This window comes from Pempheris klunzingeri, chromosome 4 (genome assembly GCF_042242105.1).
Source record: "Pempheris klunzingeri isolate RE-2024b chromosome 4, fPemKlu1.hap1, whole genome shotgun sequence".
NCBI lineage: Eukaryota > Metazoa > Chordata > Actinopteri > Acropomatiformes > Pempheridae > Pempheris > Pempheris klunzingeri.
Window position 1 is genome coordinate 11,934,035 of NC_092015.1, and position 12,315 is coordinate 11,946,349.

Genomic DNA, 12,315 nt, shown 5'->3' on the forward strand with positions numbered 1-12,315 from the left:
AAACACAATCATTAATTGAAACGGAAACAGTTGGAGGCTTAAAACTGGGTGAGGAACAACCAAACTCTGCTGCCAAGGTGATGTAGTGGAAGACAGTTTCATGTCACAGGTCATCATGGCAAGACTGACCACAGCGAGAAGACACAAGGTAGTTATACTGCATCAGCAAGGTCTCTGCCAGGCAAAGATTTCAAAGCAGACTGAGGTTTCACCCATCTACTGTCCAGAGACGTCCGGCCAGAAGTGGTCTTCATGGAAGAATAGCGGCTAAAAAGCCAAACCTCCGACGTGGAAACATGGCCAAGCGATGCAACTAAACACAAAAACATAGGAACTGGGGTGCAGAAAAATGACGGCATGTGATGTGGACGCACGAGTCAGTATTTGAAATATTTGGCTGTAGCAGAAGGCAGTTTGTTTGCTGAGGAGTGCTACAATGATGAGTGTCTGCAGGCAACAGTGAAGCATGGTGGTGGTTTCTTGTAAGTTTGGGGCTGCATTTCTGCAAATGGAGTTGGGGATTTGGTCATTGAGTTAATGCTGAGAAATAGAGGAAGACACTTAATCATCAGGCAGTACCATCAGGGAGGCGTCTGATTGGCCCCAAATTTATTCTGCAGCAGGACAACGACCCCAAACATACAGCCAATGTCATTAAGAACTATCTTCAGCGTAAGAAGACAGTTCACCCACAGAGCCCTGATCTCAACATCATCGAGTCTGTCTGGGATTTCATGAAGAGACAGAAGGATCTGAGGCAGCCGACATCCACAGAAGATCTGTGGTTCGTTCTCCAGGATGTTTGGAACAACCTACCTGCTTCCAAGTGTGTCTAGAAGAATTGAAGCCGTTCTGAAAGCAAAGGGTGGTCACACCAAATATTGATTTGATTTAGATTTTTCTTCTGTTCGCTCACTTTGCATTTTGTGTATTGCTAAAAATAAACAATTACATTTTATATTTTCGAAAGCATTCTTTTACTTTACAGGGGGGAGAATGGAAAAGCTTGGTGGTCTGTGGAGTCACAGAGAAATAAAATATCAAAATCAGCAGAGCAAACAGTTAACACTGTGCACTGATAGGAAGCACATGTATGAAGGAAAAACATGCAGTGACTCGGTTTGGCAGCAGCCATGATGCTTCATCTACAGAGTTATGTGCTACGGTGAGTCATCTGGTTGTCTGTTTCGCAATTCACCGGTGACTGATAAGTTACGGGAAGCCTATAGACATTAGACATTAGCAGATAATTATATGATTATCGCATTATTAGACTGTTACTACTGTTCAAATACTACATCATGTTTTTGGCCTCGTCTCAAATGTTTTGCTTTTTGTGAAATTTTTGGGATAATTTTCCTTCTCTGGGCATCAAATTTATGTTTAGAGGGGAAATATGTGTTTTGTGAAGCTGGTAACAGCCCATATGTAAATGAAACTGTTTTATTAAAGGTTCACAAGCCAAAAAGTTTGGGAACTACTGGTAAGATCTTGAACCATGCATTTTATAAGGTTACCAAATGTGTTTTTCTGTAAACTAGTACCCATAGCTGCCGGTTTTCTACCACTGTCGACAGGCATTGTGTGGATACTGCAGTAACAGTACCCACACAATGCCACAGAAGTTACTGCCTGTAATAAATACTTTGGCATGTGTCTTGATGAATGTCTTTCTCTTGTGCAAAATAATGAAAACCTTATTAAGAAACAGAGACAGAAGTTTAAACCATTTTTCTACCTGGTGAATTAAAGGTTAAAAATTATAATTAATAACGCTGCTTTATCATTTTTTTCCACCACAGCCTCCCTGCACCTTCCCTCAGCCCCTCAAGCAGTCGTGCACTTCCAGAGAGATGGCTCATCCCTCCCGAGCCTCGTCCCAGCGTGGTCGAGGCCCCATGTGTTCGCCGGCCTGCAAGAGCTCCGGCGCCGTTACCTCGCAGAACCGGGCAGACGACACCGAGATGCTGGAGCGGCTTCTGCAGAAGCCCAAACTGGTGGTGGTGGAGGAGCCCAAGGAGAGAGGCATGAGGTTTCGCTACGAGTGTGAAGGACGCTCAGCCGGCAGCATCCTGGGGACGTCCAGCACTGAAACCAACAAGACTCAGCCTGCGATAGAGGTAGACACCCAACAGTTACACTTGGTTGTTGTTTTGGACCTTATAGGGGGTTTACTGACTCTGAGACTGTTTGAGTTTTAACCGCAGTCGATTTTGTTTGGTGTGAACGCTTAACCCCCTTGCATCGACCGGTGCAGACGGGTGGAGCTAGAAGGATGTGGGTTGTTGGAGTCAATTAGAAAGTCCCCACAAATCCCAGCGCAAGTGTGGTCAAAGACAGGCGGTTTATCCCCTGACTATATACACTGCAACACTCCCACACATTCATCTTCACCCTCTAAAACCACATTTGAGCAAAGAACATTTGATATGCTAAACGTATGCACAAAGAACACAAAAAGGCTTGGATTGGCAGCTGCCCTGAGGTGTAAAGGTCTGACACTCACCCTATTGTATAAACTAGAATTTAGCTTGCATTATAAAAATGTTCTCACTTTCCTCATTTTAACAGCTATCTTCCTTCCTTCCTGTATTTGAAATGATTATGTTATGATGTTGAACCTTGATGATGTGTTTGTTGTTTTCTGTCTTCATCCTATTTCTCTCTTTCATCGTTCCATCCTATTCTCTCCGTCAGATTCAAGGTCCCAGTGAACACATAAAAAGGGTCACAGTCACCGCTTCCTTGGTGACCAAAGACCTCCCACACCGGCCTCACCCCCACTGCCTTGTGGGTAAAGACTGCCCGGATGGTTCAGGGATCTGCGTGGTCACTCTAAATCCTCACAGCCATCGACGTCACAGGTGCCCACCCATCTTTCACTTAACTCTTCTACCAACAACGCACAACATTTTATTATCATTTCTTTTCCTAACATCATAACATCTTTCTTGCATTTAATGTGTTTTTTTTTTTTTTCTTCCCTTCTGGATATGCAGCTTTGCTAATCTTGGTATCCAGTGTGTGAGGAGGAAAGAGCTCGACTTGTCACTTCAGAAGAGAAGAAGCCAAAATATTGACCCCTTTCAAAGTAAGAGGAACACAGTTAATACTGTGTGAAAACTGTACTCTGTACAGCCACAAAGCCACAAGACCATTTCTTCATCTCCTCGAAAACGGACTCCACGGTTGATTTTTGTGTCTTTTCATCCCTCAGCTGGTCACTCGAAGGGCATTGAAGACATAGACATGAATGCTGTGCGTCTGTGTTTTCAGTGTGAGCTTGAGTGGGACGACGGCAGGAAAGACTGTCTCAGCCCAGTGGTGTCCAACCCAATCTATGACAAGAGTGAGACTTCGCCAAACGCACACACAATAACCAACTGCACCAAAAACATGGGATACTCTCTCACTGTTGCATGTTTTTTTTTTTTCTTTCCCACAGAGGCCACGACTACATCACAGCTGAAGATCAGCTGTTTGAATCAGTACCAAGGTCCCTGCATCGGCATGACAGAGATCTACATGTTGTGTGACAAAGTGCAGAAAGGTTAAGAGGAACACTTTTTTTTTTTATTTGTGTCCTTTCTGGGTGGACAAATTTATGCTCACACAACAGATTTCAAGGGGAAAACCTCAGTTTTCACGACAGGATTTAAAAACATAAAACATCCTCTGCAGGGTCAGACACATACCAGTCCAAACTGCAGATATTTAGGAGGATGATGAGGATGATGGTGATGTGACTCTTCGTCTCAAAACTCCCAAACTTCAGCTAACAAAACATGGCACTGTTGATAAAAAAAATAAGGCATACTTCTGTGGCCCATATTCTATAGCTTATTGCTTACTTTTGATGACTTTTGATTAGTTTTAAAGTGTGTTTTTCAGTCACTATTGACGAGGGTCAACTTCTGACTATTGTCTGTCTTTTATCACAACACTTTCACACTGCAACTCATTTTTGAGTTATTCTCTGTGGCCACACCATGTGATTTAACAGCGTTTGTGGCTCATAAATCAGGAATTCATGCAACAGCTCTTTGGCTTCTTTGTACCCCTGGAAGTTCCTTGTGCTGCCTGTTATGAACTGGTGTTTGTCATACAGTACAATCAGTGTTCGACTTGAGTAGATGCCATTGTGACTGATTTGCAGTAGCTGCTTTCTGAATTGCTGCTTTTTAATGATGGTGTAAAACCAAACAAGCTTCACCAAACTGGTATTTATTGTAGGGTTTGTGTGATCCATAACCTCAGATGTTGAAACGTAACCTCACTGTTGTGTACAACACGCAGTATGGTCAACACACAGGACTCACTCGACCCTGTCATTCAAAAATTTAAACTAGGTTAAAAAATAATTGTGCATTCTTGGGTTTTCTTATTTGTCTTGGTCAGCATGGCTCTGTGTCTTGTCACTGATCCACAGATGACATCGAGATCATCTTCAGGCGGGGGTCGTGGAAGGCGAGCGGGGTGTTCGCCCAGACAGACGTGCACCGGCAGATCGCCATCGTGTTTAGGACTCCACCCTACCAGGACCAGGACATCACAGAGGAGGTTGAAGTGAGCATCCTGCTGCGCCGCCTCTCGGACCAGATGGAGAGCGAGCCTATCGGCTTCACGTACCTGCCGTACAACCACGGTGAGTCAGGACTGTGCAGCACCGGAGCGTCCGCTCTGTGGGGTTACTTAATGCTGACATCTCTCATTTTAAAGCCAAAAACAACAACAGGAGGTCAACTAGAGTCATTCTGCCCTCATTTCAGATCCGTATGAGGTGAAGCGGAAGAGAAAGATAAAGTCAGACATCAGCTTCAGAGAGAAACCCTGTGCAACAGGTGAGGCTTCTTTTGATTTGATGTTTTCTTTATCCATGTTTGTCTTCTGGCATTTGGCATGAGCTAAACTGATCAAACAGGATTTTGGATCTTTCAGTCTGATTGTCTGTATTGGCCTTTTTCACAGAGGACATTTTGAATTGTCAGAGCAGGAAAAGCTCAGATGTTACTAATAACATTAACGATAGCTCTGTTTTGTTAAAGCAGGACAGACACTGCTTGTAATTCAGCTTAAAAACTACAAATTTTAATAATCCTTCCTTAACCTCCAATGTTTGTACTGGCAACACGTGGCAACAAATCCTACTTTCATCAAGTTTTTCGTGGATTCAACTGTACTCTCATTTTGAAGGATGTAGTTTGCAGAGAGGTGTTTACAGTACAAAACTGTCCTGTCAGTATGATGCAATACTATTCAACAGCAACACAAACTACAGCCTTCAAAATGAGCATTACATCTGCACTTCTCTAAAAAAGCTTAAACAAAATCTGATCACTGCAACCTTCATGAAGGGAGCGTTTATTAGTTTTAGCATTAGTTTTAGCTAGGTGTGCCTAATAAGCCACTGGATGTTTCTCTATTAAAATGTTAACGTCCTGCATGTTACCATACACACACAGCATTTTGTTCTTGTAATAATGATGCAGAAAGAGTCTTGAAATGATATCAAGTTTCAACAGCAGTGATCCAAGTGTAAAGTTCTCTACCTCGTATAATAACTGACCCAGCAGGTATTCATTGTCTCTGTAACACAATCTGTTCCTGACCCTGCAGCAGAGAGTGCACCTGCAGCAGAGCAGCCCTTTGTCTTCTCGCAGCCTCAAACCATGATGCCTCCAGACGAGAGGCTCTCTGCCGCCCAGCCCAGGGCCCCCGCCTTAGGGGAAATGTGTTACAGCGAGCCCCAGGACTCAAACAACAGCGCAGATGAGACGGCCCTCATTAATCAGTTGCTGGAGATACCTGCGTTATGGGACATGTTTTCTGACCCGAGCCTCACCTCGTCCATGATCCCAAGCTTTGAGCAGGGGTCCAACGCCAGCCCCACCTTCACCAACATGGACATGAACTTAAACCAGAACTTCGACTCGTTCCCTCAGGACTTTTCCCATTACAGCGACTTGCAGTTCAACATGCTCGTCTCTGAGAGCCACACTCCACAGTCAGAGACACAGGACGGACCCTCAAACATGGTTCTCGTGAAGAAAGAAGAGGAGCTATGAGGGCAGGATAGCCAGGATCATGTAGTGCTCTTACACACTCTCTCTATCCACTTCTCACGCATAACTAGACGTTTTTAGAACTCTCTCATGTCTGCATGGTAAATATGAAGCCAGAGAAAGCAGCCAGTTAGCTTAGCACAAAGTCTGGAAGCTGGTGGATAACGGCCAGCCTGCCTCTGTTCACTGGTTACAAGATGCTATTACTGGTGTCGCTGGTGATTTCTTGGCCAGGTGCAGTGACATCCTGCAGCTCAGGGCCAGGACGACTTAAAAGGCGTCCTCCAGCTCCAGCTGCATGCACTCTGTAATGTGTTTGTAGACTCATTTGGTTGCCTTCTCACTAATCCTTTACCTATATGTTATAGCCTTGCTGGTCAAGGCTTTAGCAACCAGGAGCAGGTTGCTATTCCTACATGTTTGCCCGTGAATGCTGCCAGGATTAATCTCCATGCTGAAGGTCAAGAGAAGGTGCTTCTCACAGTCAGTGCGGTAACAGCAACAGTAACCCTCCATAAATCTGTCTATTATAGTAAGTCATTGATGAGAAAGACTGAAAGAGACTGTAAAACTGACGTACCTGTCATGTAATGTTTGTTTAAGGGTTTGTTTTGTGAAAGTGTGAAAGGATTTTAGTTTTAAAAGACCAAAAAATTACAATAGTTTTAGATCTGTCCTTCTCGATGCTTCTTGTCTGCTTTTACTCTGCTGATGCTGCCATCACACCAGCTGGCTAGTTTAATATTTAATCTCCTTAAATGCAATAGAAACCAAACCCCCTCGTATTCATAGCTCCGCCTGTGTTAGTTCCTTTTGTTCTGTAGTTTCACTCGTGCCAAGCATTCAAATTTCAACCCACATTTTGTCACGAGTCCAAATCCACCCCCTCACTGTAGCACAGTAGTGTCAATATGTCAGAAAAGGAAAAAATAAAATGTCGGTCTGTGCTATGTTTGTCGTGTCGTTACTTCCTCTGAAACTTACAAGTGCTTTTGTGATCATTTGTTGCATGAGTAAAGATTAGAGCGAAAAAGGGGATGTAGACACTAGTGGATGTGACCAGTCTCCAGCTGCCTGCCTACACACATTCCTAACCTGCTCGCTCACTTGTAAAAACAATGATCTTGGCATCAATAAGTAGATGGTTTTACGCTTTTCGCATCTGAGCGTTGAATGTCAGCAATGTCACAAGGGAATCCTGAATGACTCGCTCGCCCAAGAAGAGGAGAAAAACTGTGTGGAAAGAGTCCTTGTTGTTGGCGGTCATCGGACACCTTGTTGTCTTCTTGGTCACCGCCTTTTAAACTACACACAAGCGATATAAAGCCTTTGTATTCCTTAAAAACTTAGTTGTCATATTTTCCAGGAACTGAAAAAAAAATTCTATTTCTCCTTTTAGTTTGCAGTTTCAGCTGAGTCTTCTCTAAGGCCTCACCCTTACTGGGAAATTTGGAGCACCACAGTAGAAGGTGTCATCGATTGAGACAGAATGGGAAATTAACCCAACTATTGTCTGACCTTCATCTCACAAAGCCTTACTTTGGCCAACTTCCACTTTAAAGTTTGTGAGCAAATCTTAAACCTGTTGTATTTTTTTTTTTCTGTTGTATTTTTGACAAAGTAGCTGCTCGAGGAGAGTGTTTGATTGATGTTACTATTATTATCTGGCAAGAATTAGAAATTAAATAATTATTTTCAGTGTCAGTTCATTTATTATTTAATCTATAACAATAGCACAATAATGTGGAGGCGACAGCTTTTAAGTGACTTAAGTTTTGTCTGAATGTCCAAAAATCAAAGATGTAATATTAAATGATATAAAACAGAGAAAGTAGCAAATCCTTACATTTTAGCTGAAGCCAAATTGTTGCTGATTAAGGGACTACTTGTTTGAGCTCTAGTCGCTGCACTTTGCTTACTATCACAACAACAAACCTGTTTCTACTGAACACTAAACAAACAGTGGTATAAATCCAATATTTAACACCATGAGTGGCCCGTCAGAGCCCTCATGTGCTGCTGTGTGTTGGGAGGAGCAGGTCTTACCTCTTCTGCTCCTTTGACTTGAACACACGTGGTTTAACTGCCACTGGGAAACTCCACACTGGGCTGGTGTCCAAGGCCTTTTATCTGCTGAACACACACACACACAGACTGATTATTTCCTGTGAAATGGTACCACCATACTGCTCGGACTTGTCCAGACATATCCACAATATCAATTTCATCCTCCCTGTGCTAAAGGCAGCAAAGTGGTGCTTAAAGACTTACAGCTTGATCATATATGTTTTTATGTAATTTTCATTTTATTTCATGTTAGCAGGGACACTGGTAAACCCAACATTTTAAAGGAATAGTTAGACATTTTGGGAGATGTTTCTGCTTCCTCACTGAGGGTTCGATGAGGAGATCTGCAGCCAGGCTGGTTGTTTCCCCGTCTCCAGTCTGAACCAGCTGCTGCAGCTTCATTTTAAACAACACGCTTGTTCATCAATTTCCTCAGCAAGAAAGTGAAAGGATGCTTTTCCCAAAGTGTCAAACTAGTTTTATGATCTGCAGTAAAGCAGCATTTACGAGTTTTGATAACTCTGTGGAAATCAGATGGGCTTACAATGAGACTGATTATTGAGATCAAAGACAACAGCGACCTTCACCTATGTCGAGAATTTACAATACGACTATTCATGAGGAGACTGTAGACTACTTTAAAAAGCACTCAGGTATTAAAATTGTCACATGCAAGTGCCACTAAACTAGTACTAATCCACTAAACTAATTTTTCTATTTCTTTATGGAAAATCTTAGCATTTGTTAACAATACAAGAATCACAAACCTTCAATATTAAAAGGTGTGTCCTATGAGATGATACATTTCAGTATCGATTGAAGTGAGGTCAGTGCCTCACTTCACATTGAAGCTACTGAGAGTTTTCTATTAATATATAATACAAGAAGCACTAAAATGCCTGTGATATGAAGAGGCATTATTTGCCATTTTTAGTGGTATATTTTGGTATTGGCGTGGAGTCACTGCCTGCTGCCAACACTGGGGGAGTAAGAAGACTCAGAATATCCAACTCCAGACTAACTTCACCTCAGTCTTCAGGGACTGTATATGTGGTTTGTTTGTGTTTCTGAAAAGCCCAGACCTGATCTGTGCTCCCTGTGGTAGACTGGAGAGCTGTCCAAAGGTTGCAGCAGCCTCATGACCCTGAATTAGGATGAGACAGACGGAGAAAACAAGAAGTCAGCTGTGCACCTGATATTTTTTTTTGTGGAGACTCTGGGGAATACTGAGCAGACAGGATGATTCGTGTGTGGTGAAAACTGTCAAATAGATATAACATAATAGATATGTTGATGATAGTGAGAGATTTAATGAGGGAGGTCGTATGGTTTTCCCTCAGGAGTGGGAGGTTTAACATTGAAGTAGCATCATTAACATTAAGTCACAACAGCATACAACAGAAACTTTCTCTGGAGTCAACACTGGATGCCATCGGCCTGGGGAACCCGGGTTCGACTCCCTCAGAGTCCAAGCTACAAAAAATGGGCGAGGGTTGCGTCAGGAAGGGCATCCAGTGTAAAAAAACTAATGCCAAAATCTACAAGCGTATCATCTGCTGTGGCGACCCCGGAAGGGAGCAGCCAGAAAAAGGACAACAACAACAACAACTGGAAGCCAATGAAGAGAAGCCAGTACAGGAGAAATGTGGTCTCTTCTCTTAGTTCTCATCAGAACAAGAGCAGCAGTGTTCTGGACCAGCTGGAGAGTCTTTAACAACTTATTGGGGCAGCCTGATAATAATGAGTTACAATAGTCCAACCTAGAAGTGACAAATGCGTGTACTAATTTTTCTGCATCATCTACAGACAGGATGGACCTGATTTTAGCAATATTACGTAGATGGAAAAAGGCAGTTCTAGAAATCAATTCAAATCTACACAACAGACAGTTAACAAGATGTCTGCAGTTAAAGAACTCAAACTAATAACTTGAATACTTTCTGAGATCCTTCCCACAACCAAATTAAGAAGCTGTAGAAAGATTTTCTTACAAGTGTCACAGACTAGTCTGATTTTTTTTTAGAAATGAGGCCAAAGTCTACATGCGAACAGTTGAATGCTAACACGCTCACAATGACAACTTTATTTATATACTTGAAGCTCCTCTCAAGAGCAGAGCGACACAAAGTGCTTCACAAAAAGAAAGACAAGACAACAGCCTGGAAGAATTAAACACCATGAAATAGATATCAAAATAGGAGTAGATAAGTGTTGAGCTTCTTTTCAAAGGAGCAAGCAGATCTCAGATCAGAAGGTAGAGAGTTCAGTAGTTGATAAGAGCCTCTGGCAACACGGGGCTGCAGGAGATCTCTAATGTAAACAGCCTGACCATCAAATCTCTATCTGTGATCACAACAACATTTGAACTGGTTTCAGAATTTGATCCAGTGAGGACGTAGTGAGATAAAAGCTTGAATTATAATTTCCTGCTCTGCTTGAGACACAGTGGGTCTGAGTTTGGCAACGTTTCTCAGGTGGAAAAAACAGGAATGAACCAAACAATTGACCTGTTGCTCCATAGTGACACCTAAATATAAATTGTTGAGTATTCAGCTGAACAGGAAGGAAAAGGCCTTCAATCATCTTGAATAATAAGAAACCTGAATTAGAGCTTCTGTTTTGTCCAAAATTAGCATCCAGAGTTTAGGTGGTTATTTAAAACAGATAGTTTTGCTATATTATGGTGCAATGTTTACCATCTAGTTTAGGGTATTAGCATGCTAACATTTGCTACTCAGCACACAAATTACTAAACACAACGTACAGCCGAGGCTGATGTGAGTGACATTATTAGTGTTGCAGGTATTTGGTCTTTTTTTTGTACTTTTATGTATCACGGGCACTGGCACAACTGACTGTGTCCCTTTCAAAGTTTGATATACCTGACAGTAAACATTATACAATAATTAATCTTAATTAAAGATTACGATGAACCTACACTACACCTACAATAATCAATATTTACACAAACAGGAGTGGGAGAGAAATTATCTGCAATAGGAGGGAAACTCACAGATTTGCTGTCAGACCACAGATGGAAGTTGCCATTAAATGAGCTCATACATGATAATGACGTGACAATATAGATTTCTCTTTGTGGCCTGGTTTAAAATGGAAAAAATGCAGTCAAGCATCTCTTTCATGCCTCATTTAGCTGTGAGGGGGAGTGAAGATGAACCAGCCAGATGTTCCTCTTAAAATCACCAAATTTGGCACTTGGTTGTGTGTGTGAGTGATTTGTTAATCATGTGCATTATATGGCAGGGTAATTCCAGACTGAGCTTGTATCTGATAGAGGGGTGAACCTGTCTGTTTACAGGTGGAAGGTATATTATTTCTTTTCTCTCTGTTGCCAGGTTACAACACCCACGGGAGTCCCCGGACGGGTTGGGACTCCCCATCTCCCGGTAATAGCATCCTGTAACCACAAAGTGACACAACACCAATACAACCGACACACATCAGAGAGAAGTGCTAAAAGCGAAACTAGACGACAAACGGCTGTTTTTATGTTTTCATAAACCCCTTCGTCTTATTTTCCACTGGTCACCTCGTGCACCATATCAGGACCTTTTCTGTATCAGTGCCGTCTTCATGGCCAGTGTCAGGGCTGTATTATGACACTGTTTAGTTCGATGGCAGTGCAGCATATGATCTCTATTGAGGAAATACTGAGAACACAGAAATCTTTCCGTTTTTGGAGCCAGAACACATTTAGCAGCTGTCTGAAGGCGCACATATGGTGTTATACAGCTGACTGGATGGACCGGATTCATATCTGGACGTCTTCACTTGAAACTTAATAAATTAGGCTCCATGATTTCATAATTCAGGTTTTCTTCCCGTTAAAGGGGAGTTTTTTCTGCCACTGTTGCCTAATATAATATCTGATGCTTGCTCATGTGGGGATTCTTGAATCCTTAACTTTGAATTCCTGAATCGTTGGGTTTCTCTCTTAATTACAGAGTTTGGTCTAGACCTGCTCTTTATGGAACGCGTCTTGAAAATAACGCTGTTATGAATTGGTGCTATATAAATAAAGATTGATTGATTGATAGTTCAAACAAGTCATTACCTCTCACTATTAAATGCTGACTTTACTCATTTAAAGCGATTTGGCTCCATCTGTTGGTCACATACAGACATAATGTGTCCCGAGTACTTCAGGCACTCAAACACATTTTCA

At 42.2% G+C, this 12,315-nt stretch overlaps 1 protein-coding gene across 2 annotated transcripts in view; it reads left to right on the forward strand.

The window, feature by feature from the left end:
• The window catches only part of relb (v-rel avian reticuloendotheliosis viral oncogene homolog B), an 11,118-nt gene extending 4,108 nt beyond the window's left edge, over positions 1–7,010 (forward strand). Inside the window, exons 4-11 of one of the 2 annotated variants that reach the window (XM_070829593.1) lie at positions 1,803–2,120; positions 2,698–2,864; positions 3,000–3,091; positions 3,218–3,349; positions 3,446–3,550; positions 4,430–4,645; positions 4,770–4,841; positions 5,617–7,010. In XM_070829593.1, coding sequence (XP_070685694.1) covers positions 1,803–2,120; positions 2,698–2,864; positions 3,000–3,091; positions 3,218–3,349; positions 3,446–3,550; positions 4,430–4,645; positions 4,770–4,841; positions 5,617–6,065 — 1,551 coding nt within the window. In that variant the 3' untranslated portion in view covers positions 6,066–7,010. The remainder of the gene's footprint in view (positions 1–1,802; positions 2,121–2,697; positions 2,865–2,999; positions 3,092–3,217; positions 3,350–3,445; positions 3,551–4,429; positions 4,646–4,769; positions 4,842–5,616) is intronic. The other variant, XM_070829594.1, reaches the window with a different exon arrangement.
• The last annotated feature ends 5,305 nt before the right edge of the window (positions 7,011–12,315 follow it).